The sequence below is a fragment of the Pagrus pagrus genome, assembly GCF_965226575.1.
Source record: "Pagrus pagrus genome assembly, chromosome: 21".
Taxonomy (NCBI): domain Eukaryota; kingdom Metazoa; phylum Chordata; class Actinopteri; order Spariformes; family Sparidae; genus Pagrus; species Pagrus pagrus.
The window spans coordinates 23,767,918-23,795,833 of NC_140208.1; the positions used below are offsets into that span (position 1 = coordinate 23,767,918).

Genomic DNA, 27,916 nt, shown 5'->3' on the forward strand with positions numbered 1-27,916 from the left:
ATGCAGACCTCTCCGCAGAGTGAAATGTGATAATGTGATTGCAGGGCTCAACACTGACAAATAGCTACAGAGGTGATGCCTTGAATATCTTTGTCCTCCGACCACATGTACCACGACATTCTTTACATACATATAAACCTGAACGGTGACCATCTAACAGGAGGGCAGGCTAATTATCTTGTGCTCCTTTGGTGGAATGCAGACTTTCATCGCTACTTTCTGTCAATAATTTATTCTTTTCGGCTGAATCTTAGGTGCTAAGCAGTCACTTCTGTGCTGTTTTCGCACTACACTGCCCGGAGATCACTTGTCAGCCAAACAGTGTGTCCGCCATGCCTCCCGAAATTCACATCACACTCCTTCTGAGCACTGAGAAATGTGCTGTCGTGACAACCAAAAGTGCTGCCAAGACACCTCGCTAGCAGTAATTTTCACAACAGGCGTGTAAAGTGCTGATAAATAGCACGATGTTGTCTCTGCCTGTAATTCTAACTAAACCATTCTCCTCACTGCTCTGACCCGCAAGAGTCGGCAGTGGCAGAATGGCTGGATTAGCCGCTCACAATCCTGGTGCAGTGTGGGGGCCTCGGCTCTGCGCTGCCTCTGGCTCCTCGCGTCCCGCCGCAGCCAGCAGAGTCAGCTGCTGTGCAGACCAACTGCGAGAGGAGCAGTTTTTGGCGAGGGCTGGAGACTGGGGTAATTGGCTTTGACAGAGCTGATGAGTTGCTAATTAAATGTTTATCTGAATCTGGCATCTGTCGTAAAACAAATGTCTGTTAGCTGCCTACAATCTGTGGATTATCACAAATAACTGGGGTTGGGTCCTGCATGCGGGGAGATAAGCAGGGAGAGGACGGTGATGTGGGGCACGTTTAGAGCAGTCAGGCAGAAACTAGTCACAGCAACAGCACCTACTGTGTGCATGTTAGGAGCTTACTGTGACTCATAATGGCAATGATTATCTCCATCCACATTCAAGCTGGCACTAACTAACGCACACGGAACATTATGTGGCTAATATAGTCCCACTTATTATTTTTGTTTGATTTTGAAATTTTGAACTGATTGAGATCATTTTGAAATTCTATAATCAAACCCAGACTATAATTAGATATAGTAAAAGAGTGAGTGGAGGGTCAGTATAAGGTATCTGTCTGCCTGTACTGTGCTGCTCTGGATAAACCGCAGGACATGCTGTCTTCATAGGGATTATTTGTCCTGTAAATATAAGAAAGGATGATCCGGAGTCATTGTTTTTAGAAAGAAGTACTGCTGTTAAATGTTTGAAGGTTTTATTTATTTTTTGCTTCCAACAGCATATAAACGTCAGGTCATCTCTCATGGCACTCCACCAAAAGTCACGGGCACACCTGTTTTTGCTCGCTTCATTCCGCATTTGGATACTCGTCTGATAATTCCAATAGGTAAGCCCTTGTTTTTGCTCGCTGCCACCTGACATGTTGCTGTTCAGCTGCGTAAATCAGGAAACCTCATTGAGATCAAGATCTCTTCAGAGAGTCTTTTCAACTTTTAGCGTCCTTTGAAGTTCCTTCCATTTATAAGGTGTCAAAGTGCTGAATGCAGTCTTGCTAAGCTCAGTATTTACTGGTGGCTTACCAGGATTTAGCCAGTGCTGGGATCTACTCTGACAGACACGTCGATCACCAGTGACTCCCAAAACGACAAAAAAATATCACCGTTCCCAGAACATTGTGACTGTTGCAGTGTAACAGTGACAGGCCTACCAGGCATTTGTCATACACTCACAGTTTGGGTACGTTTAGGAAAATATTGTGTTTTGGTTTAAAATAACTGTTACTTCTGTAAATTCAGTTACGTTATATACAGTATGTGAAACAGACTACAAACAGTAGTCTAGAATTTGATAAGAGATATGATGCACAGAGATCTAATATAATGATAGTGAGGGCAGAGGGTAAACTGAGAATAAAGGTTGGGGAGTGTATGTTTTGCAAACCACAGACATGTTGAAACTATGTTTCTTTTAGTTTAATTGTCTGATGTGACAACACTGTGCTCATGGTGTAGTTAGGTTTACGTACACAACCCATTTGGTGAGGGTTTGGAAAAGATCATGTTTTGGCTTAAAATACCTGTTTCTGTCAACACAGACATGGCTGGAAATATCCCAAACTCTCCTTAAAAATCAGTCAGTGGTTTCATGCTTAAAAGCCTCAAATAGTGGTCCCTGGCTTGTCAGCCATCTCATGGAGCTACTACCATCCCTGCACCTCTTAAATTAAAAAGTCCCCTCACATGTTAACATGACGTAACACATACTGTAGACATTTTGAAATGACAGGGTGCAAATTTGAACTTATACGTGTTTGCAGAAATGCCAAGAGCCTCTGTGTCCTCTGACGGTCCAGCTGCCAGAATCCAGAGAGAAGAGGATCTGAATCGCCTTCAGGCGTATTACCTTGGCCACACAGCAATCAGCTGAGCACTCTGAGGACTACCGTCCTACCTCAGTGGGAAAGCTTGTTGGGGCAAACAGTACTTTCACCTTTTCATGCTTTTTGGAAAAACAAAATCAATATTTTACAAGTAACATTCTCCTAAAATAAAACTAGGAATGAACATTAGTCAAAGAAACTAAAACTAAACAACATAAGTTTCTGTAATAAAGGTGCAAATACAACACTTTCTATTACAAAGCATCAGGGTTCTATCAAGGAAACAAAAGTCCATTTACAGTACAAAGGTTTACATACTTAGCATTTTTCCCCATTATTATGGAAAGCACGATAACCATTTTCATTACATTTTGCTATTTGCGGGATTGATTTAAATATATATGGGTTTTTCAGTTTCTTTGTTTTTTGCTTAGTTGTTAACTTTAGTTTTGTTTTGCACAGCAACTCAGAGCGAACACACACTGACCGCGGTGCATCAGTGAACGTCATCCCTATTCCTTTTCTATGGGACATGAACAACTAACTTCTCAGGGCATTGTAGCTGACAGTGTCCGGTACTATTTGTTTTTTATGTCTTCTGTGTGTGCCTCCTGATGTCGACTGACACTTCACAAAGCAGGGTCAGTGTGTGCTCGACTAAAGTGATGGAGTCTGCCGTTCTGAAGTGAGCAGACAGGAGTGGTTGAGGAAGGAAAAGCGGGAAGAGAGGACAGTGACGAGCACTTGACCTCCCAGTTTGAGAGACAGAGGAGCCGATGCACTTGAACAGAAGGCTGTTAAACCAAACTACACAGTCTACTGGATGTCTGCTCAATACGGTGGATGTGTTGGCAGCGTGCGGGCCACTGTTATGTTCTTCTGATCTTCAGCTTGTAATACAAACACTGAAAAAAACTGAACAACGGGAATCTTTTCCCTTCGTTGTTATCTCAGAGTGCACCAGAGTGCTTTTCATTTTATAAGATTTCGGTTTCGGACCTGTCACCTTTTTCATCCTTCTTGACTTTGCAGACCAGAGGAGAGATAATCCAGAAAGTTTGTCCCCAGAACTACATTGTGGGAAACTTTCTGATGATCAAAACTCAAAGATTTCTTTCTATTTCAAATCCAGACATGACACTCTCTCTGGCAGAGCTCACTGACAGCAACGCCGGGACCGCAGAGCAAGGGACAAATGGAGAACTACACAGAGCACAAGCTAAATATTTAATCAACAAAATAAGCCCCCTGTCCTCGGATCATGTTTGTATTAAAAGTGGAAGAGACAGGTAATGAAATACATTGTTGGGGAAACGTGTGCAATATGAGATGTGGAAAGACGGTTGCTGAAAGCTGCTGATTATTTAATGGAAAGCCCTGTTCTCGGCCAGTTTGCTCCTCTTCCCTCCGCTTGAGTTGCAGTGCTTTTCTCAGGCTATCGTAGCCATCTTACCTCTCACGCTTCAGCGACTCTCCCATCCATAGATTGTTTTTGATTGCAGATTCATATTTTCATTTAAATGCTGATGGGCCAGAGGATCAGTGTAAATTGGAAACCCAAACTTATTCCGCTTTTTTCTTGTCCCTTTTATTTCCTTGTGTGTTTGTGGAGGAGTGCAATTGCAGGCGCCGTTGTTTGCTGTGAGAGTTGTCGTTCGCACCCACAGATTGCCATGAATTTAAAGAAGGTCTGAAATTGCACTGACCAGCATTAAAGTCAACCATATTAATTCTGATGTCAAATTGAAATACTGCTCTGGCCGACACTGGTGCCATACATCATGGTAACACTGTCAGTTAAAGATATGGGTCTGGCTGTGACATACTGTCAGATAAGGTGACAGACCCCCACCTTTGTAAAAGAAAACCTTTTACAGATTGGAGTTGTAATTATATATAAAAAAATGTTTTCTTGAGGCAGAGCTGTTCTGGAGGAAGAGAAATCTCACTGACTGTATTACACCTCAGTGTGCTGCGACGACATGAATGTTTACACACTGCAAGCTTGTTAACTGGAGGTTATGTAGAGGAGAATGGAATTTAACTATCCTTCAAACTACCACATTTGTTGCTTGTTCAAACTGCTACAAACAACCTATTTTGTTTTTAAAGGGACAGTTCTAAAAGGACAAAATCAAAAGTACAAACCTTTCCTCGTCCTGTAGTGACATTTGTCCATCTAGACAGTTTTGGTGTGTGTTATCAGCAGTGTCATTTCTTTAATATATTGGAACTAGATGGCACTTGGCTTGTAGTGCTCATAGCAAATACATTTGCGTGGTGATACGTTTGGCAGGTGTAGTTTGGTAGAAAGAGAATAGATCCTCCATGACGCTGTTCACAACAAGGTCTGTGAATTTCAAATTTATTTTTTTGCACCACAAGCCGAGTCCCATCAAGTTCCATTATATTTGAAAGAGGGCAGACAAAACTCAGCAACTCAATCTAGTTGGATACATAGCATCACAGGTAAGAGGAAATATATGTAATTTTGATTTTGGGGTGAACTGTCCCTTTAAAGGGTCAAGGGTCTGCAGATTTAGTATTGCATTTCCATAAAGTTGGGGGACTTATGAGAGAAAAATTGAAAGAGACTGATTTTTGACTTGAAGTATTTATGGCTCAATGTATTTATGGCTTCCAGAATGCTACTTGATAGCGTAGGCCCTATTTTACCCATGCCCAGGCTTTGAATGCAAACTTTGTGGCATAAATATGTCGTCTCTTAGCCCAAGTCGCGATAGGCCCTGATGACATCATCATCAAGAGCCACAAAAGACATCAGCAGTTTTCACAGACTGAGTAGTCCATCTACTGATGAGTAATTTGACACATAAACTAGACCTTTATTTGTAAAATTGGTGGACTGTCTCTTTCGGCAGTAGGTTTCAGTGGGTCAATCAAAAAGCATGTCCAGTAAGTGTGTTCTGATATGCATATCAAAACATGTAGGTTAAAACTAGGAGAAGATAACACAATTTAAAGTGAAGAGTAATGGCTTTATTTTAGTAAGAAGCACGGCCTGGGTACAAGTTAAAATACACTCATTGACATGCTTTTGAAACAATGGTTATAGGTAAGCTAGACTTCTGAGACTTTCAAGCTGATTGAAATTTGCAGGTCAAAAGGTGACATTTAGTAACTTTACTCTTAAACTGCTCCAAAAAAATGGAAGTCTGAGCACAGTTTGTCTGAAAGCAGTCTGGATTTAGTTGAAAAGTGAACATTTTAAGATGTCAAAGTTACATTGTGTTAACAAGTACCTGAGGGATCCCTCAAAGAGAGATGAAATAACTAAAGCCCCTTAAATAAACACTTACTGAACATGAACATTAATGGGTTAGATCTGACCAACAGAAGGTAGAAGGTAGCTGCAAATCACTGGAGTAACTGACAGCTGCTGCTCACTATACTCTTTGCCGTAGCTACGTTTGGCTGTAGCTAGCTGGCGTTAGCTAATTAGCTATGTTATGATCAGAGCTAGTGGCTCTATTAGCTGACTGGAGTCTGCCTGGACACCGCAGACAACCAGGCTCAGTTCATCATCAGCTGGACAGCAGAATGCGACTGAACACAGCCTCCGAGACCGACGGGTGCCGGTTTGGAGACGTGGGAAACAGTACAGAGGTGATTTACAGCAGCTCTGACCAGGACAGTAACACTTTCTATGAAGCCCATGACTATTATGCATTATAACACATTATGTACTTATATTGTAATGCTGCATAATTTTAGTTATAAGCACCCATGAATATTCATAATGCTTTATAAATGTAATCATGTCATTGTGACACTGATGTCTTTAATGCTTTATGAACGTACTTATAATGCATTATAATGAGCCAATATTTATACACAATCATAACTATTCACATTATTAAGCATTTTAATGACTTATAAGGTCAAGTATCAATACTTCGTTAAAAAATATTGTGTAATATAATGTAATATAATCATTTTATATCCTTTATAATTGCTATTATATGTGTGTATAAGTTACTGAAAGTGGCCATTGTACATTGTATACGCAAATGACAATACCTGGTCATTATTTGCTTTCAGTAAAAAAATAAAAAAAAAATAGTTTAAGTTAAAAGATTAAGTTAATGCAAGAACAGCACACAAATTCTGTAAAATTAATATACAGCATTTGAATTAAATTATTTATTATAAACATTGGTGTAACAATGAGTTACGGTAATTGTTATAAAGCATTGTGAATATTCATGTTTATGTTTGTACAATTATACAGCAATATAGGTGCATTTAAACACATTACATGTTAATGCATTATAGGGCATTATAATGCATTATCAACATGGGCTTCATAGAAGTGTTCCTGAAATAATGTGAATTTATGTGTTTTACTTATTAGACTAAGTAGAGAACTTGTTGCTTTTACTTCTCCTAGCTGAAACTATGTGGGCTGTCTGACTTTCGCCAAATGTAACACATCGCCCCATGAAACCAAAAATACCAACAACTTAGCAGAAGAACTAAGTCAACTGACTTCAAGAAAAATGATTGTATACTTAGAACTCACAATGGTAACGTTGTGTACCAACTTTTTGAAGCAAGCACAGAACACAGACATCAAATCATCAACAAGAAACAATGTTGAATGTTTAGAAAAATATGGATGGTTTATTTGACCCTACTATAACAAGCATTGTAATCCATTTCCATGATGTTCAACTCCTCTGATGTCAATGGAACACAGTCTACATCCAAATATGAACAGTGGTATATCTGTTAGCAACAACACATTCATTCACTTCTCGTCCTACAAACAGTTTTGCAAAGACACACACAGTATAGTATTAATTTATCCTGTCAAATACTTGGTTAAGTGGGTTTCTATTCTGAACTCACGAAACAGTGATGATTTATAGTTGTTTTTAAGAATCTATTGAAAACAGACAGTCTAATACAAAGTCCATCCAGTACAGACTTGTCCATAATACTGTTTCTAGAATAGCTTATTTACAATCATCTACTGGAAGCAAAAAAACCTGCCATTGCTTTAAGAACAAAACAAGCTAGCCATCACTATTCAAACTCAGAAACAAAATCAAAAACAGAACAGAATATTTTTTTATTGATTGTGCTTTGTAACCCACAAAACCACTTCATTTGTAGAAATGGAACATCTGTCAGAGGCACCAGATAGAAGTGCTAATAACATCCATTTCAGTTTCTCTCATTGAGATTCTCTAGAGCTATGAGTAGGACAGGGCGTACAAATGGTTGTTTTTTATTCATTTATTTATATATTTATAAAGTTATTACAGGCTCATCCTAGTTCATCACCTGTGGTGGTGTTGTGTTGCACAACAGAAGTCACGGAGGAATCGGTCTATGTGTTTAACCATGCAAAGCCCTTTAAGATTTGCCAGAAAAGGTCACAGAATAGATTTGTTGGACAAAGGGGGCCGATAAAGGCTTGAACAGACACAATCAGTGTTTTTTCACTAAAACATACACAGAATGAGGCCGTAGCCCGTGGATGAATTGGGTAATCAAGACAGTGGAAATAATAGTAGGCAAGTTAGCTGGATAATATCACACCTCCCCCATCCACGACCCTCTCTGGCTTCAGATCTAGCTGGGGCTGTGTATGCAGTGTACAGTGTAGCTAATTTTTCCGGTCTCTCACAGTAAGTGGATGTTCTTGGTCCTGGAACCTCTGACTTTGCAGGAACCTCAGTCAAAGAAAGTGAAATTGCCACCATCCTACTCTAAAAGAAGGCCAGTGTACCCATGTACCTCAATCAGCCCCACCCCCTGGCACACAGCAGTGCTTCTTCCTGTGCAGTTCAGTTAGCCCTGGCTGCCGTTACACAGTCACCTCAGTCTTGCTGCCTGTGCGGTAGTGCTGTGGCTGTTGCTGCTGCTGGTGGTGCTGTGGGATGTAGTGGAGCTGCTCCACAGTATGAGTCCGTCTGGAGGCAAACGCCTGCCTCTTAGTTGCTGTTTGGTTCATGGCTAAAGTGTTGGAGTGCCCGCTGCCTCCCCCTCCTGATGCCCCACCGCCGCCATTATTCGAGGCACTAGGATGGGAGTGCATTTTGGTCATCTTGTAGCGATCCATAAGAGGCGTGGTTGGTATGAACACGTCTGTGTGGGAGATGGCACGTGACATTGACATGTCGCTGCCACGAAACCCGCCAGAGATGCTGCTGACCATGCCACGCTTTAGCGACATCATCAGCTTGTCCGGTGAGAGCAGAGGATCCTGGGATAGGAGGCGGTCTTGTGAGTACAGGCGCTCTTGTGAATAGAGGCGGTCTTGAGAGTAGTGGCGGTCTTTTGAGTAGAGGTGGTCCTGCGACAGGAGTCGGTCCTTGGAGTAAATGCGGTCCTTGGAGTACAGCCGATCTTGGGAAGTGTGGTGGCGGTCCTGTGGAAGAAGGCGCTCCTGGGATCGAAGACGTTCTGCGGACAGGAGCTGTTCATCTGAGAGGATCCTTCCTCCGTACGGCGACATACCATTAGTAGACATGCTATAATCCTGCTGTGGGGCACTCTGCGGGGACAGGACTCGATCCTGGGACATGGCCCTCTGGACACGACGGGGCCTCTGCCTTTGCTGAGACTGCTGCTGTGAAGACTGTGACTGGGGAGGGGCCTGGGAGATGGAGGACTGTGGGGGCTGGCTCTGGAGCTGCTGTTGCTGTTCCCGGTGCTGTTGAGCAAAAGATGAATGAGGAGAGTTTATTCACAAGCTGAGGGGTAATAGGCTCGGCCAGCCACCACTGCAAAGAGAAGTGAAAAGCCCAGCTATAGCTTCTAGCTGATTCAAATTGGGGGACTAAGAGATAGCACACTTGCTTTGCCTGATAGATGCATAAAAAGCAAAGAACACGACCTTGTTTAGACGCCTGCACACTTGTGTACCCACCTGGTCTTGACCGATTTTGAGAACATGCAAGGGAAGAGTGCCTCTTGCTGCCAGGTCGGGCAGGTGGCGCTTACGAGTGTAGTAGTCTTCGACTTCTTTATCTGCTGCAGAGGAGACGAGAATAAGAAAAAACAGAAGCAAGAGGTGAAGAGGAGATTCAGGGAGGGAAAGCAAGAGAAAACATGGGTGGGTGTTAGAATGCAAGGGGAGAAATCGGATAAAGTGGGATTGGAGCACATTGCACACAATGCAGAGGATAGTGTTGGCGGAACCATCTGTGTTTCACCTTTTCAAGCTCATGGAGGGGAATAGAAAACAGAGAGAGGCAGAGGAACTGCAGTCAGAGTGTATTACATGCTAGGCACATAACATCCACACATCCAGGCTTCATCTGGGATTCTAAAGGCAGTTCTGGCTGTGGGGGCAAACTTTTCAAAGGTCATGTGAAAGTCTATAAACAAACATGGTCATATCATACAGATATGAAGGGAAGCACACAGGCACTTCATGTATACATGCTGGAAAGCTAATAGTATTATTGCGCAATCACTTCACATTGAGAATTGCAATTGTTTTAATGTCCTTGAATGGGTGTTTCATCCTTATTCATGTGTACAAACAACTACAACATGCATTTAGAAGCAGATAAAAAAAGAATACATTTCCAAAGACGGTAAAGTGTAGGAGTGACTGTAGCATCATGCCACACAACATGCATAAAGACTTGTCTTTGAGTACACAACCACACACACGATGATGCACATTTACAAAAACTACGTCAGACAATGCAGCATAAAAACAGACAAAAATGGAACATTTATAAGTCCAGTGTTACCAAGAAGCTGATTCTTTATTCCTTCTGAACATCAGCATGAATGTTTAACCATCATACTAAATCAGGGGTGAACACTAATGTCATTTATATAGTGGGAATAAATTATGGAGAGCAGACCTCTCCACCTTATTGAGAATTCGTAGGGGACTCTGAGTCTCAGCCTGTCTTTTTCAATAATGGGTGCAGCAGTGTTCACACCACCTGTCAAGATTACACCCAGCCAAAATCCCCTTCAGCAGCGAGCCTCGGGTGCTCGCTGCAAATCGATTCATTATGAGAGATAATAAAAACAAGATGTTCCTTTCTCAAGTATAATAGTCTTCAAGATCTGGGCAGGGCATTGCAAACTCATCAACCATATTACCATAGAGTGAATGAATAACTGGCGATGTATACTGTCCTGCGCTGCAATGGGCTAAATGCTTTTCTTCAGTTTGATACCAATTTGCATTAATAAGCAGTAGCATTCTTCTCTTTTATTATCCTGACAATGAAAATGCTGCTCTATCTTCCCTCCAGCACAATCCAACATGATCTATCAGTGTGCACACACTAGTTGAGCAACAAAAAGAAACTGTGGAGCCTTTTGGCTATGTGCTGCAACAAATAATTTGCTTTGGAAGCAGAAAGAAAGTTGGGAAGACTGAAGGACACTGCCTTAGGATATCTTTCCTTTTCAACACTGCGTCTCTTTTGCCGGCTACAATCTTTGACGATTAAATTCATTTGGTTTTGTTTTACCACCTATCTAAAACAATTATGTTAATTCTCATCAGCATTCTTCAAGCAAAAAGGACCGTAATGTTTTGTTTTTGTCCCGTTACAACTGAGGACCAGTAAATAGCACTGCGTCCTGCAAACCCGTCTTACCATTTAGTCTGAAATGGTGCCTGGCAGCTATGAGTGGGAGCCAGTGTGGAGCGAGCCCTGACGGGATGAGTTGTAGATCGTCATCCTTCACTTTGACTGCAAGCCAGCAGTGAAGTGGGGCAGTCATGATGAAATTACACAAGCCTTAAGGAATATTTGCGTTCCACTTGGAGAATATCATGAGATGAGACCTCATTACGCAGCAGAAATCCAGCGTAGCACCACTAAATCAATACCGAGCCGGGCCAGGCATAAGAAGCCGCTTAATGTAGTTATACGCTCCAAGAGAAATAGTGGCTGCAGCCTTTAAGTGGAGACAAGGGAAGCATGGAATTTCAATGACTCATAGTTTCGTGAGATGACTAGGCTGATTTCATGACGGCTCAGACTTGAGAAATGGGTATTTTCTGATTCTGATTCAAAACCACTTTCATCCACAGAAATGTTTACTCAATGGAGAGTTGTAAATCTCCAGAGAAATGCTTCAGAGCACTTTCTTTTGGGTTAGACTGAACAATTCCTGACCAAACTGCAGTGTGATTGCTGAATGTTGTCGCAGCTTTCACACTCAAGCACATGTACAGGAGAAGTCCGGGATCAAGCCTCCAACCTACCACTAAGCCCGAGCTGCAACTTTTTTAGATTGTTGGATGTCCTCAGTATAGCAGCCAATTTTTTTCACAGTTGAAACACTTCGGAGCCACTCAGTAAGTCCCAGTCAGGAGCCAGGAGAGCACACGTAATGCAGGGTTTTTTTTCATGCAGGGCATCAGGGCAGGGAGCCTACTCTTGCATTAGTGCAGTGAACTTGGACCTACTGAGTTTCTTCAGGGATGAGAATCGGTTGAGGTCGGCTTTGACCGCCGCCTCATAGGAGGGCGGCAGGTGAGACAGGCTCTGGAAGGAGCGTGAGAAAGACAGGTCGTAGGGCTCCGTCTGCGAGGTCAGGATGCCGCTTATCCGATTGTTTTCTGGAGACACATACATACATATACAGACACAGAAAAGGGAAGAGAAAAATGGGCAGGCTGGCTTCTCCTACCCCCCCACCCCCGCAAAGAAGACCAGCGAGGATCAGACCATCATGTAAGACCACCTGCTGAGGTAGAGAAGGGAGGATTGAGCTGGAGGGCAAGCTGGAGTTTTAGTTTTACAAATATTGACTGAAGGCAGAGGTGCTTTGAAAATAGCTCAGAAATAATCTCATTGGTATAAAATAAGAGTCCATGGTTGGATCTATGGAAGCACAGTTTTCATCGCGCACGTAAATGCAGGTTGAAATAATACAAAATATAGATTCCAGAATTTCTTTAAACCTCTTTCAGGAGACATCTGAGAAGTGAGGCGTGTAAATAATTCATTGTTGCTGCCAGGGCTGTAGCCACCCTTGAGGACACAGAGGACATGCCCTCTGTACAGTCTCTGGGACTTTGGGGGTTGTTTTTAAGGCTTTTTTTGGGAGTAAATTAAGGTAAGAATTCAAAATCATTTTATCCTAATTTGTTGCACATTCTGTTTTGAGTTATCTGCTCCAAATATATCCCATTTTCAGAAGTTGATATGTTTCTTATTGATATAAACTATGGCAGCTTTGGTCAGTAGCCCCAGGCTTCAACTATTACACTGACGGTACCCTTCAGTGTCACTTTTGCACATGCAAGGCGAATAAATATGCATCATATGGTTAGACTTTCAAAAGAAAGCTTGCTAGCATACATTTCACATATGATCAGTTTTGGATTTATAATATGAAACAGTCACAATTTGCTCAGATTTAGGCAGCTAAAGTACTTGATTAGGTTTAGGAAAACATCATGGTTTGACTTAAAATAAGTATGTAAGTTCCCAACCTGACTAATGTGGACTTTTCTTGCTCTTTATACTACTATGCTACAGTAAGCTGCGCCTCTTACTGAATGCTAGAGGGTTACCTACAGCGTCATATCCGAGTGCTGTATCGTAGGCAACTGGGCTTGTTTCAGTTCCTTGAAGACATTTCACCTCTCATCCAAGGGCTCACCTAGCCTTAGCAACCCACATGAAGGCCGGTTGGGTCAATGACCCACAAGTGGCCCTAACACTGGACACTCCCACACAGAGTTTAAAAGCCAGCTAACTCCCCTCCAGTTAGATAGAACTGAAGAAGCCTCTTGGATGAGAGGTGAAACGTCTTCTAGAAACTGAAACATGTCCAGTTGCCTACGATACAGCACTTAGATATACCATGACCTGGATGACTGAGAACCTTCATCAACATCCTACAGCGTCATAGTTTGAAGCGCTGGGCCACTGACCAAGCTGCTATATTTCATGTGTTGAAGTGAGATCAGGCTGACTGTGAGATACTGATTCCTGAAATTTATGTGACACAATTAGTTATTTTCTCTAGATCTTTTCACAAGAGGAAACTCACATCTTTGTTTGGCGGTATGAACTACAGTCCACTCGCAATCATAAAGATTTGTGCTGCATTTTAGCTTTTGACTTGAGAATGAAATATTCTTCTTAAAACACAATCTGATCTATTACATTCCCTGTTGTCCCATCAGTAGACTAGGCTTTTGCTGTTCTTCATGACATGTAACCATCTGAGAAGTAATGTAGGGCAGAATTGTGGATTCAGCACCATATATGGAAATATATGTATTCATCAAGGTATTTAAATCATATAATGTGGCTTTTCTGCCACATGAGAAGCCTGCTGCCTAAGTGTTTGTACTATTGTGTTTTGCTAATAAAACAGAGCGGGGAGAGCTAAAGACTCAATAAGAGATTTGTTAGCCTGGATCTGTATGCAAAATGGAACTGGCTATCACAATCCAACCCTGGAGTCAAATTCTTCAATTTGATTGTTGTTTTTAGGCCAAAAACTAAATTAAAAAGGGACTTTGTACATCCCCACCAGGATTACACTCTGTCATTGTGGAAAGGGCATTTGAAAAAGTTAATAGAAAATGTATTTAACAGCTACGTGAATATTTAAAATGTGAAGACTTGTTGGCTAGTCAAAAATGTTTTTGTGGGTTGTTGGTAAATTTGAACTCATGACCTCAAGATCCCTAAAAACCTGGCTACGGCCCTGGTTTTTGGCTCTTTCCTCTTGCCTTTTTTAGTCAAACGTTACTTATTGAAGAATCTTTGCCTGGGCTTTGCCTCAGCCAATGAGTTGAGCGTTTAAGGCTTTGAGAATTGGTTATATATCTAAAACTCCAACTTGCTGGTGGCAGTGATGGGGGAGTACAGGTGGTCACTTCAGGCACTCAGTGAGCGTGTGGTGCGGGACTGACTTGACAGGTGACGTGGTGGTTTGACAGGAGGAAACAACGGTCCACAAAAGAAAATGAAAAAAAAAAAAGAGACAACACACCAAACAACAGATGTGTGCTGGAGAGTGACCCTGCTCGTGACAGTGCTGTGATGTGATCTGGGACGGGGCAGGGAACACAGCTTGGACTGGCTGTCGTTGATGTGACGTGATATGAAGCCAGGAAGACGCACTGGGGGGGGGGGCTGGACCAAAGCCCCCTTTTATTCTCGCTCTCGTCTTTCTCTTTATCTCTCTTTCTCACACATGCACGCACACAAACATCCGCAGTCTGCCTCATTCACTGCTGTCTTCCTCGCTCTGTCAATCTTATCTGTCCTACCATGCTGCCACCCACTTTCCTTCGCTCCTTAATTCTTTCTTGTCCATTCAGTATTCCCCTCTCTCTCATTTTCTTTCTCGCTCCTGCTCTATCTTGCTTTCCCCCAGTGGGCTGTGAGTCTGTCACGCAGTGCAGAGCAGCGGGCATGGGTGCGGCTCCAGACCAGCCTCCAATGGATAGATAAAAATAGGGCTTTAGTAACTGCTGCAGGATGGAGAGAAGGAAAGGAAAGAGAGGAGATGGAGATAAGAGAATCTAAAAGGGGAAAAAAGGAGGCTGAAATACAAGACGGAATGAAAATAGAAGGGTGAAGAGGAAGCTTGAGAGAGTAGGACAGAAGGGTGGTGGCAGGGCCAGGTGACCGCAGGGGGTCCTAGGAGCTGCAAGGAGGGGGTTCGAAGGATGTGAACGATCTGTGAGTGGACTGTCTGCCACACTGCATCAATATGGGGAGAATCGACTCGGACTGTGGCATGCTGTTAGCTATCTGAATAGCAAACACGTTTTACTGCTTCATCACAATGGACAGTACAACCACACAGACCTGGCTCAAATAGTCTTTGCAAATCTTAGTGTGTTTTTAAAGGATAAGCCTGGTGATTTTCTGTATTTTTCTCATCGCCAACAAATTAATGGCAAGGACCAAAACCAACAATGACACTGAGTGACATGTTCCAACATTAAGATAAACATGGGCACCTCAGTTTCTCTCAAGTGAATCTAACACACACACCTATCCTGATAACCAGACTGAGTTGCCATTTTGCGTCACTTCATTTATTCTAGCTGACATTGCTTGTTGGAAGCGGCGTTTATCTTGATTTGTTTTGCCTGATCCCATTAGCAAAAAGTGACGTTTGCCGACCCCATTTTGAGTCCACGTGGAAGCATTGAGGAAGCAGAAATAAATTAGTTTGTAGAAATAAATGGAGGAAAATAATACAGGAAATTAATAAATGAATAAATACATTTGATTATTAATTAATTGATTAATTAATACATTACACACATTTCTAAACAGAAATATCAATTAATGTCACATTTTTTAAATGAATCTTACATTTATTTTTTTATTTTTTTCCGTGCATCTAATGCAGGGGTGGCCAAGCTTTTTCCCTTAGAAGGCCAAAACTGAAACTTAATGGTGGGCCACTCCCATTGTATTGTATTGTTAAGATGCAAAATGGTCCTTCAATCCCAAGCTCCTTGTGAAAAATGTATTTTATTAAAAATAATAATGAATAATTAGGGATCCTACATATTTGAAAAGCATTTTACAAAAATTGATGATTTATATTATAATTTTTAAAAACGTTTTTTTCTCTAAAAAAAATCTAAAATCTGGTGGGCCTAATCACACCTTATAGAGTGAGCCAACTTTGAGCAGCCCTGATCCAGTCCTCCAGAGATAACTAGCCATATAGGAACGTAATGCCCCCATTTTGCTGTTTTTACCGTGTTCACACCACCAGTGACAAAGCATTGGGCTACAAGGCAAGCTGGCGATATGAAGCTACACACTGACGCTTGGCACTGCGTGATGGGCAAGACCCGCTACAAAATACACTTGAGCTGGCTTCATCTTTCAACAGCAACTCGGGGACAATGTGGCAACACTTGGCCCATTTCCTCATATTTGAATAATGTTTGCTAAAAACTACAGTGACCAGCTGTTTCAGGAAATTTCTGATCCTTTTAAAAAAAATGAAACTATACATTTGTGAGGTGTTTTTAAGGGTTTACATGGTCACTAGGAACCAGTGGGCTTTGCGTTAAGTGCCGCAGATATTGTAGGGAAGTTGGAACATACTGAGAGATGGACTAACACATTGTTGGTTTCTGTTGGCAACAAGCATTTGTTGACAATAAAAAAAATATAGAATAAGACAAAGGAACCTTTATTGTATCAGCTTGTGTCCTGCACATTAGCATTCACATGGACTCACTTTCATATACTTTCATGGTTCCAAAAAAATCTGGGTAATGACAAACCACAAATATTCTTGTTATAGCAGGTTCAAACAAATAGCCCGAATCCTTAGCAAATGCTACTTAAATCAGGTCTGAAAACACACCAGTTTAAGTGAAAGGAAGTGATGACACAAACGTAGGGGTTGGCGTGTGTGTGTGTGTGCGTACACAGATGTGTGCTGGAATGTAATGAATGAGTTTTTACACTAAATTATGTATGTCTGACTTACCACGTCTCAATGATCGGTGAGCTACCAACCCAAGTGAAAAACAAATATTTCAGAAACATGTTGATGGTGAGAAAAACAACCTACAAAGACTTCCTCCATATTTAGCACGAGTAGTAGAGAAAAAGAGAATTCAAATCAAATCAGCTTTTACTTCCTGAGGCATCTAATGTACACTTGTGAGTACGATTGCACATTTTCTGCTTGTGATGTGCAGCTATGTATCTCCTGGCTGTTTCAGTCGCAGGCCACTGGGGGGGTCATGGCAGCGGGTTTTATCTAGAAAATACACTGTGTGCTGAAATTGAATGTCTTTCAGGGGCCTGTGATCAAAGTCTCTGTGTTAGATGTGTTGCTGAATGGATTTTTCATGTTTTCCATAGATCTCCAAGGCATTTCTCCATAGTTGTGGTTTGCTTATCGGTGTGTGTGTGTGTGCGTGTGTGTGCGTGCGTGTGTGAAATGAGCCACATGGTCAATTATGTCCATAGAAAGGGGGCATTCTGGCTGCAGAATTCAAGCACAGCCCCTGAGTTTCTGCGAGTAGCAAGTCATTTTCCTAATATTTGTGGTTGAAACAAACAGAATATAAATCAAATGGTAAGACCAGAGTCATTTAATAAATACAGAGGCAGTGAATATTCAGCTTATGGCCTCCTTTCTTTTCTTTTATCTCTGCTGTCTTTCCTCTCTTCAGCTTGCACCTTGCATCCTTACGCAACCGCTACTCTTCACATCTGCCAGTCTGCGACCCCGGGCCAGCCTCAGCTCGCTCACAAGAAGCATTTGAACAAACAGCTGCATGACATCAGTGATAAAAGCCGGTTCACGGTGATGCTCCTCACGGGGAGCACGAGGCTACGGTGATAACTTTCGTTCTCGGGATAACAGCAGGGAACGTCGCGGTTTCACACGCTCTGTCAACCAGAGGACGGGATGACCTCGACAGAACATTAAGTTGATCCTCGGCCAATTGTATTCCCTTTAAAAAACGAGATGGACAGCGAGAGTGGCCTCATCCAACTCACAGAAAAATGCTCATGACTATGGGATGTGACACTTCTGTGATTGAATCTTCAACAAAAAAGCCTCATTTTCAATAACAGAATGGATTCGCGGTGGGGCGAATTGAAAAGAGGAGCGTGTCAAGGGGTTTTTCACACATCCATGTCAAGCACTATATTCAAGTTAATGCCCAGGTCCAGGCTTCATCTCAAACACTGAACTGAGCTGTGAATTCACTTGAATATTCCCTTCTGCTGCTAGTTTGCCTTACCATTCTTAGGTGTGCGTGTAGGGCTACCTAGAGCCACATGGTTATAGTTGTGCTGATGGGTACCTGCAATGACAAAGGCAATGAAAGATCTGTTCAGTGTCCATGAGGAATACAGACTGTTAGCAGTGTGAGGGTGACAATTAAAGAGATAATTCACTAAAATGCTGTTGAAGTCTTATTTAGCTGGCATTTTGCAATATTCTTCATGTATTATTCACAAAATACAGATTCATGTAGAGAAGTCAGTGCATTTTAAATGAACACAAGTCATGTTGCCACATCACCATTCTACACAATTGCTGGCAAACTCATTTAGTTAGTGAAATATCCCTTTAATTTCCTCAAATGAAGGCAATGGACATAAATATAGATGAGGGAGACTGTGGGATGAGTGACACTACAGTAGGTGGAGTCCGCTGTGACCTCAGAGTAACCCTGTGAAACATGTTAACATAAAACAGTCCAGAACGTCAGAGAACCCTTACAGATGGAAAAACAGAAGCAAAAATCAGGGCTGTATACAATATTTATCACATCGTGTCCTGGAACACGCAGGCCCTCATATTCTTGGAAATTGCATTACTCAAGACACAGAGATTCATCTATGCATTCATCAAAAGAGGCTTCAAATATGGTAATTCTACAGTAGTCAACATAATAATTAATACAACTCAAGCAAAAAACACAACCAACATCTGCAGCGTACAGAGACACATTTGAAATAGAGCTACAGTGTGTGGTGGTGGTGATTGTAGGATGAAGTATTAGAATTGTTTTTGCCTGCTTGTGTTGTTTGGAGGCTCATTCTCACCTGCATCATATCCATTCTCACACACACGCATACACACCAAACCTCATCTCACACTCATGCCCCACCCTTCTTTCTCTTGCTTCACCGATTTTTTTCAAAATAAAATTTGTGGTGTTGGAAAAGTTTGATCGATAGTCTCAATGCTCCTCGACATAGAGACACAAGAGTCTCCCACATGATGTAATGATGACCATCAGTTTGAAGTATTTCGACTTTGTTTCTGAGAACTTATGCTTTGTCACTTTGGCACAAAGGACTCAATACTAAAATACCCATGAGCCTCAGCTACCGTTGCTATGAAGAAGAGGCCAGAAGCAAGTCCATGGTGTGAATCAAAGCTAAATAAATAATAATAAAACAAATTATTAAATAAACAAACAAATAACCCTTATGTCCTCAAGCTTGTACCTTTCGCTCTTTAACAAAACCTTAAAGAACCAGGCATTTCCTAGAGCTATACACCTAGCGTTAGCCTTTTTCACCCTAACAATCAGAAAATCAGAATGTTAAAACTGAAATAAACATTTGGGAAAGATCACTCCTGACCTTGAAATAGTAGTTTGACAAACGGATCAAAAGCTATGACATTTAAATGTCCCAGAAAGTGAGGTTTCCATGTTTGTTGAATATAAAGCAGCTCTAGGTGCTATTAATACTGTGAAAGTATCAGAGCAGTCAATCCACAGAGAAATGCAGACATACCGTACCGACATATGTAAACTGTGCCTATAAACGAGCTGTCAGGACTTCTGTAAGGTTGTTATGTCACCTATACAGTCACTGCCCGCAGCCACTCCCCCAATATGGGCTCAGAAAAACACGATGGGCGGTACCTGCTCGAGCCTTTGAGATCTGACTAATCAGAGCAGACTGAGTTTTCTGTGACGGAGGCCTTAAAGAGACAAACAGAAAAACAGAGCATTCAGACAGAGGGCGAATAGAGGCGCTGCAGTGGACAATGTGAGAAAAATGATGTGTTTTTTGAGCATTACAGCATGTAAAAATGTTTTACATTAGCTTTCAACAACATGGTCATAATTTGCAACTGTAGTTTGCTCTGAGTAAGTCTTTTAAGTCTAGTAAAAAGAGTTTTTTTTTTTTTGGTCAAACTAAAATAAATATTGCCCACTCCTCATCATCATTGAAAGAGCTCAACAATAGCATTTTTTGGTGTCTCCCAGATATGAAATTGTCATATTCTAACTAACATTCGAGGTGTTATGTACAAGTTATGTACAATAGCATGTCTGTTTTTCCAAATTTGCAGTGCTTGTTGATGTTACATAGATTTCAGTGTTTCTGGGTGTGCTTGTGTTTCAGCAGCATTTTTGTGGCACATTTATACATGTTTTCTTTTTTTTTTAAAGATGCAGTCCCTTGAGCTTACTTGGCTCTGGTAAAATTCATTAAAACATTCATAAGTGCTACGTCTCTGGTCATTGCCCATTTCTCTATGGCTCTCTGTGTACATGAGTGTGGTCTAATCAGCAGGAACAGTCTGCTGAGTTGTCATCAAGGAAAGCAGAGCCATTTTAAGTTTTAACTGAGAGAATAAACAACAGCTTTACCCAATCATCTATCCGCCCTACTGTGCAGGAGGGTTTGCGGTTGACAGGTTATGTGATGCAGTAGTACAGTGCTCGGCTGGGCACCGCAGCGTGGAGGTGCTTTAGTTGAAAGATGGGACCTTTACTGAGCCCATTGTACTGAGAAAGTTGATGAATGACAGCCATTCTCAGCAGTGTGTAGGGCTGCGTGTGTGTGTGTGTGTATAATTGTATGTGTGAGCGTGGGTTTGTATGTTTGTATGTGAGGAGGAGGCAGCGATAGATGGGGACACCATCGTGGAGTGTTGCCGTCGCGACACGTTCATTTGCTGTCTGCTGCTGTGCCTGTTTAAAAATGCATTAGAGCCAACTGCTGAAACGTCCATTTACATCTGTCACAGAAGTGAAGGAGGAGAGGGAGGCCCGACGTGCTCACATCATGGGTTTCAATATTTGCTCGAGCTATGGAGATAGATGGGATGTGTCTGCTGTGTGTTCCTTCACTGGCTTTCTCTTTTTTCATATAAATGCTTCACAGTGATTCTCACAGAAGGGATGATTCAAGAGGGGAAATTCACAGTCATCCGAGACTGTCTTCTGAATATATTGAATATATGAAACAGCGTTGTAATACAAATATATGTCAGTTTAGTTACTATCTGTTGTGCAACAAGAATATGTGAACCTACAGCCAGGATGTTAAAGCTTTTACAGTTTACTGTTCCTGTGACACAAAGGAGGTGGAAAAGAAAAATTATTGCAAATTATGTTTCCAACAGAGAAAACTATTAAAAGTGACAGCTAAGCAAGTAGTGCTGACAGTTTAGTTACACTATAACAAAGTTGACAAAATGTCATTGTCAATAGATTTATGGTAACTTTTTGAATGTTTGTCTCTTGTGAAAGTCATTACATATTCAACAACTCTACTATGTCTGTATTTTCTACAGTGAAAATCCTAGCATAAATTATGTCCTTCTTAAATAATACTACTAATAATTTATACATGACGAAAATGGCAAACCCGTGGTCCACTCTTTGAAACCACTGCATGAAACCACATGTAAAACTGTCCTAAACTGAAATAAAAGTGCCAGTGTTTTAAAACTTGTCTTGAAATAGTCTGGAAAACTTCACTATAACATCTTGTATAGTACATGAATACTAAAAAATGAACTGTTCACGTATTAAAATATTCACTTAGTCGACTCTTGAAGTTGTCATTTGTAAGAAATGGCCAGAATTCAAAGGTAGCACCAAAACTATAGGGGGCAGCATAACCACTAACTCTATCTATCTTCGGCTGTAGTGACTAGCTGCTGTTAGCAAGTAGCTCAGTGAGCAGCAAGGACGCACCAAGATGGGACGAGAAGACACGACATCTTACTCTGTGAGCGGAGGATTTATTTGGACCAAGCCAGAGGTGATTGTGGAAAGACAAAACCAAGACTGTCTTGGTGAGTTTTATTTTGTTTATGTCGAGTTTGAATGAAGAGTGGCGAGGCAATTAAGCTTGTCTAAGCATAGTAAAAAGAGAGAAACTTGAATTCAGTATGGTTGTATTTTTCTATTTAGTGAGGAAAATAGGTGTAATAGTATTTTCTTTTTTGACATTTTGTGAGTTTATTTTGTTGACTTATTAAACTAAGTAGCGAATTTGCATCTTTAATGTCAGCTGAACCCAGGGGGACTATCAGACTCGCCTCTTGGGAGACAAGACAGGCCAGGGCTAGCTGTTTAGCATGCTACCTTCAGTGGCCATTACTGTCGCACAGTGTAGAGACATCTTTGACATAACATCAAAGCTGTTGTTTCTGTTAATTCTGTTAATAATGTTAGTTAATTTTTTGAATGTTTTAAACTAAAATTACAGCCATATCTTACAAATTGCACCTTTAAATCCAGTCAGAACACCTGAGCATGTAATACCAGCAACTTTTCAAATGAACCTGTGTTTTATCCACAATACCATGCAACAACAACATGACAAAAATTACACAGGGTTGGTTTTGACTGACAAAAGGCTAATTGGTTCGCTCAAAATCCTAGTAAATCTCCTGCTTCAGGTCACCGCTGACTTTTTGGTATTTCACCAAGACAACGACCTATCCCAGACCTGAACAAAGTGTTTAGTGCTTTGCTGCCGACACATAACCATGAAACGTTATGCTTTAATTGTCAGGAGTGGGTGTTGTAGGAAATTAAAAAACAAATAAAAAATGGCTCTTATTATTTTCCAGATACAAATATTATTTCAGGCAGCATCAGGCCTTCTACACAACGTATGTGAATGCAGTTTTCTGGCAGACAGGGTTGCTATCTACATTCATCATGGTATCAATATATAAAAGTTAAGTGGAGGGGAGGAAAATGTATTTATTTATATGCTTTGAAAAAAGGTCTGCAGTGATATGACTCAATCCAAGCATCAATTCCTCATGTCCAGCATACATATATCAGCATGTATTTACTGAGAGGAAGGCAATCCAGGACATGTCATCAGTCTGTCACCAGTCATGAATAAGTATATGTATATGTAATGAGCAGCTTCAGTCCACCAACAAATAACAACATATACAGAAACATTAAGGGTCCTACATTATGAGGATCTATAAAATGTGACATGCTACAGGGAAAACAAAGTGGCCATGCAGGCAAGTAAACTCCTCCAATGGTCTTGATGTCTAAGAATTGACTGATCCAAAGTCCTGCCCCTGTTAGTTACTGTTGCTAGGTTGGACAACCGTGATTTAAGACACTTGGTGACTCTGGTCCTGTTTAGCTGGATGCCGCAGTGTTTATTAGATCAAGTCAGCCAATATGGCTCCAAGAAGCCAACAGCAAGGACTGCAGTAGGCCTATGTGATGAAAAGATACATTTACAATCATAGGGTTTATGAACAAAATGAAATGATGCAAATTGAGGCCAAGTCATTCCAGCCTCAACGAAAAAGAGAGAAGCTTTAATCTTTTCTGAACGATAAATCATGTCTTCTTAAAAATGCATCAGCAACCCATCTGTCATTTTCCAAATCTTTTTAACGTTACCACAGACTTAAGGACGTACGGAGGAAGCAAACCTGGCTGACTTTGGTGATCTGACATATAGGCTAACTCCTCTTCGTGTAATGTTAGCTAATCATTACATGTTAGCTAGGTAGTCAGGTGGTGTGTTGCTAGACTTTTAAATTAGCTGAACTAAGATGTGACTACATAGAATGTGATGTGCCCGTAAAGATCATCTATATAATGTGACTTCACATCGTAATGTTAAATTGTAATGTGGCTGAAAGAGTATCCGGTACAGTTAATGCTGTTTTACAAGTACAGGTATCATCAGAGAAAGAATATGTGAAAAAGACTTTTGACCAAGGTAAATCCTCATTGGCTAGCAGACTGAAGTTAATTCCGAGGCTCTTCTGTAAATGGTTTTCTACTAAATAAAAAATATAGCAACTTCTGATCAACCCATATGAATTTCAGGTTTAACAACTTCCTTTTAGTCCTGCCCACTCTCAGTTTAAGCACCACCCACTTTCAGTTAATACCCCACCAAATCCAAGTACAGATACAGGTACAGGTAATTTTGTTGGTTGATCAGATACAGATACAAATACAGATATTAGTGTTCTCGCTCTATTCTAGTGTTGATGTCAGCTGATGGTGAGGTCTACTTCACAGCCTAATCCACTCTTTGCATTGGACAAAATTTGTCTTCAGTTTTGGGGACAGAATAAACCAAACCCCTTCCACAGGGGTTAGGGTAGGGGTGTCAAGGTACAGGGTCCCCAGCAACATCTTTCAACCATCTTCTGTTTTTCTTTTCATCATAGGCAAACCAGCACATATACTGTAAGCTTAACAGGAAATGAGAGAGTTGACAGAGGTTCATCCAGGTACTAAGCTTGCTCAACTGTTATTGGAGCACAGAGTGAAAATGAGCAGGACTCAAGAAGGGTCAACTGTTTTCCTCAGTCTGGTGTTTTCAACTCAAAGCCTGGTCTGAGGGCCCTGGAGAGATGGGCTGTACTGAATGGCCCAGTGAGAAGACACAGAAGACTGAAGCTCATTAAGAACCTGGACGGCCATGTTCACTGATCCCTCCGTAATCTGGGGGCCAATTAGCCATATTGAAGAAAAACTCCCAGCACAACCAGCCCCCCGTAACCTCTCAGCACCAAGAGGTTGCTTATCGGCTCTGAAAAACCCACTGCAGCATCTCTGAGCTGACATGGCAAAATAGCCTCCATACAGTATGTTACCATGAAGCAGCTGCAAGAAACTATTTGTCAGTGATAAAGGGAGCTTACAGCAGAGGGTGAGACCCCCTGGATACACTGCTGTCCATTAGTTATTGCCTTCATCTCCTCAATTGGCATATTTAAATAGATGCACAGCCAGTGCTGCTGTCTAATCATATAGTGGGTTGATTATTTATGATTGACATGCTCTCCAGATTGTTGGGTTGAACAAGGTCCCTATCTAAATTGCTAAATTAATGTTTTTCTGTCAGTATGTTGATGACGCAGCTGTGTGTTTGTCAGATGGTGTCAGTCAGATTTAGTGTCTGAGTCAACTATACATCTATGATGGGTGGGCTGATCTTAGACACTTTCTTCCGGATACAGTCGACCTCACCTCCATGAAATTACTCACATTAAATTAATCTTTGCTTATAACTGATGTCTGGAGAATACCTCCTTGCAGAGTTTGCAACATGGCATCCAAATGGCACGCAAGTGACTCAGTCATTTGACATTTGGCATGGCATTTTGTTTCCCATCACACTTCCAAACATCACCACATACAGCACCACAGGGAGGCAAGAGAAGAAATACTGGGCTTACCACAAAACACCTTGAACCCTGTGCCAAGGTTAAATAAGCATTTGCACAATCGATTGCGGTCACATGTTAAGCAGTATCTTGGAAACCATCAGAACATTGATTTCTAAGAATTTGCATTCTGTCCAACAAATTAACAGCCACGTCATGATATCCACTCAACTCTTTGTATGCAGGGTTAGTGTGTGTGAATGCATTTCCAGGAATAGGGAGGTCATTCTGAGAGTGGAGACGAGGTACATGGAGCCCTGTGTGAGAAATAAAAAGGACCAAATCAACCTAAACAAATAATGCCATCAGAGGACAACTGAGCAGCATACAGATAAGAGCTACAAATTGTCAGACCCAAGCAAGACCCAAAACTCACCACAATGCGCCACACACAAGCAACATGTACAGACAGGTGAAGAATTGATAAAAGAAATGCAGGAAATAGTGTATCAAATGTGGAGAGTAGGGTTTGTGGGGTTTGTATATGCATGGATGTGAAAAGTCCAACACCTTACATCCCTGATTCCAAAAAAGTTAAGATGATGTGTAAAACGTAATGTAAAAAAGAATGCAAACAAACTATGTTACGAAAACGGTTTTCCTGGAGTGTTCCCTAGTACGTGTAGTAATACCTTGCCCCATCCTTGCTTGTGAACGACTGAGCCTTTCAAGGATGCCCCTTTTCATACCCAATCATGATACTATCACCTGTTACCAATGAACCTGTTCACCTGTGGATTGTTCCAAACAGGTGTTTTTGGAGCATTCCACAACTTTTACAGTCTTTTGTTGGCATATAATTCCGAATAAGCATATATTTACAAAAATCAATTAATCTGATGAGGTAAAACTAAAAACTGCTTCAAATATATGTTGTGTATAAGGATAAGCAAGTTATCACATTCTGTTTTATTTATGTTTTACCAAACTGTTTTTGGAATTGGGGCGGTACTAAAGGCTTGGGGATTTCTCGAAACTATCTAAACTAAACTACTAAACAACCAAACCACTTGAGACACACAAATCTATAGAATATAAAACACTAGAGCAGGGATACACAGCCGTAACCCCATAGCCCTAACCCATCGGCACTGGACAGACCAGGACAAAAATTTAAAAATGATGTCCAAGGTTCAGTCATATCAGCAGCATTTACTGCCTGGATGTAACTCCAGTTCTGTATCAGTCCGTGTGGATGACTGTGAAAAGACATTCCACCCACATAGATATATAAGATATATGTATATTTTGTTTTTGTTTGATATCTATGTGCGTGGAAAAATGTCTCTTTATAGTTATCTACACTGTACATGTCTGTAACCAGTGAAACAACTGCTTGACAAGGGTAACACAAATTCAGTGCTTCAGCTCACATTAACTGAGTCGAGCTCGGGTCAGGTTCAAACGTTAAAAACAGAACGCCTGTCGAGTTCGGGTTGGTTCAGACTGAATACTCCTCTCTCTGACTCGTTCTGATGGAAAAATGTTGCCCGAGCCGCACTCTAACTGTAACCAATGTGTGACTCCTTCTTTATAACAAGACACAATTAATTCCCTTGAGTCTTGGCATGGTGCGTAACTTGAGCTTCATACTTTTATATGTATAAAAGATTTTAAAATATAAAATCCTGCAACACCATGCGCTTTATGCACCAGATGTGATTAATAATATAAAAGCAAGAGACCCTTTCACTGCTTTATGCAAAGTGTAAGTAGAAACTGTGGTGGACACAGACAGACTTCAAAACAGTGACAATACAGACAGACGGGCACAACTTAATGGAAACCCTAAAGGCTTGGTATCTCTCAACATCACAGGGGGGGTAAAAGTAAAAGGCTGCAGAGACAGAAATACAGTGGACACAAGATAAACTGAGACACAAAGCAGATAAGAGAAGGAAAAGTATGAAAAAAGGATGCTGTGGTGGGGCAGTGGGATGAAAAAAGGAGAGAAACAGCAACATGGGCCAGTGATCACAAGGCAACCCTACACCCCCCCTACCCCGACTCCACACCACCCATCCCAGAATCTATTAGAGAGCCATCCTCGGCTCTCTGCTCCACTCTCCTCATGACATCCCTCTCTAAAACCAACAGCCCTGCCATCCCATTAGCCCTGCCAAGTGGAGCTACTGGAGTTATGAAAGGCCCAGAGGAGGTGGAGGTGGTGGCGGTGGGGCTACAGAGTGCATTGTGCATGTGTGTGTTTGCGAGTATGTGTGCAAAATGTGTGTGACAGGTATGAATGCGGATGTCTCTGTCCTACTGGCTCTGTTGACAGCCCAGTGCTACCAACACGTCCCTGCCCTCCTCTCGCAGCAAAGGAAGCGGAGGAAAGGGAAGCCACTGTGGGCTTGACATTTAACAACTGACAAAGAGTGTTCACATTTAATCGCTAAATGTTAACTGCCATAATAGCCCCACTTCACTTGGTTAGTGGGGGACAAAGCTTTAGGTCCCTGGCCAGAAGTAGCTCCCACCTCCTCATTGATTTCACTGGCAGAGCAGGAGGCTTAACTCTGACCCAATTGCAGCACTGGTGATAATGCTTATAAGTTATATTTATAGCACTTCTAGCT

General features: G+C 41.5%; 1 protein-coding gene across 3 annotated transcripts in view; it reads right to left on the bottom strand.

The window, feature by feature from the left end:
- Positions 1-7,034: 7,034 nt before the first annotated feature.
- LOC311250557 (shisa family member 6) overlaps positions 7,035-27,916 on the bottom strand; it is a 72,192-nt gene continuing 51,310 nt past the window's right edge. The window contains exons 7-11 of one of the 3 annotated variants that reach the window (XM_084342332.1): positions 18,145-18,207; positions 16,872-16,892; positions 11,842-11,994; positions 9,319-9,422; positions 7,035-9,102 (exon numbers count right to left, since the gene is read on the bottom strand). In XM_084342332.1, coding sequence (XP_084198458.1) covers positions 8,254-9,102; positions 9,319-9,422; positions 11,842-11,994; positions 16,872-16,892; positions 18,145-18,207 — 1,190 coding nt within the window. In that variant the 3' untranslated portion in view covers positions 7,035-8,253. The remainder of the gene's footprint in view (positions 9,103-9,318; positions 9,423-11,841; positions 11,995-16,871; positions 16,893-18,144; positions 18,208-27,916) is intronic. The other 2 variants (XM_084342334.1, XM_084342333.1) reach the window with 2 other exon arrangements.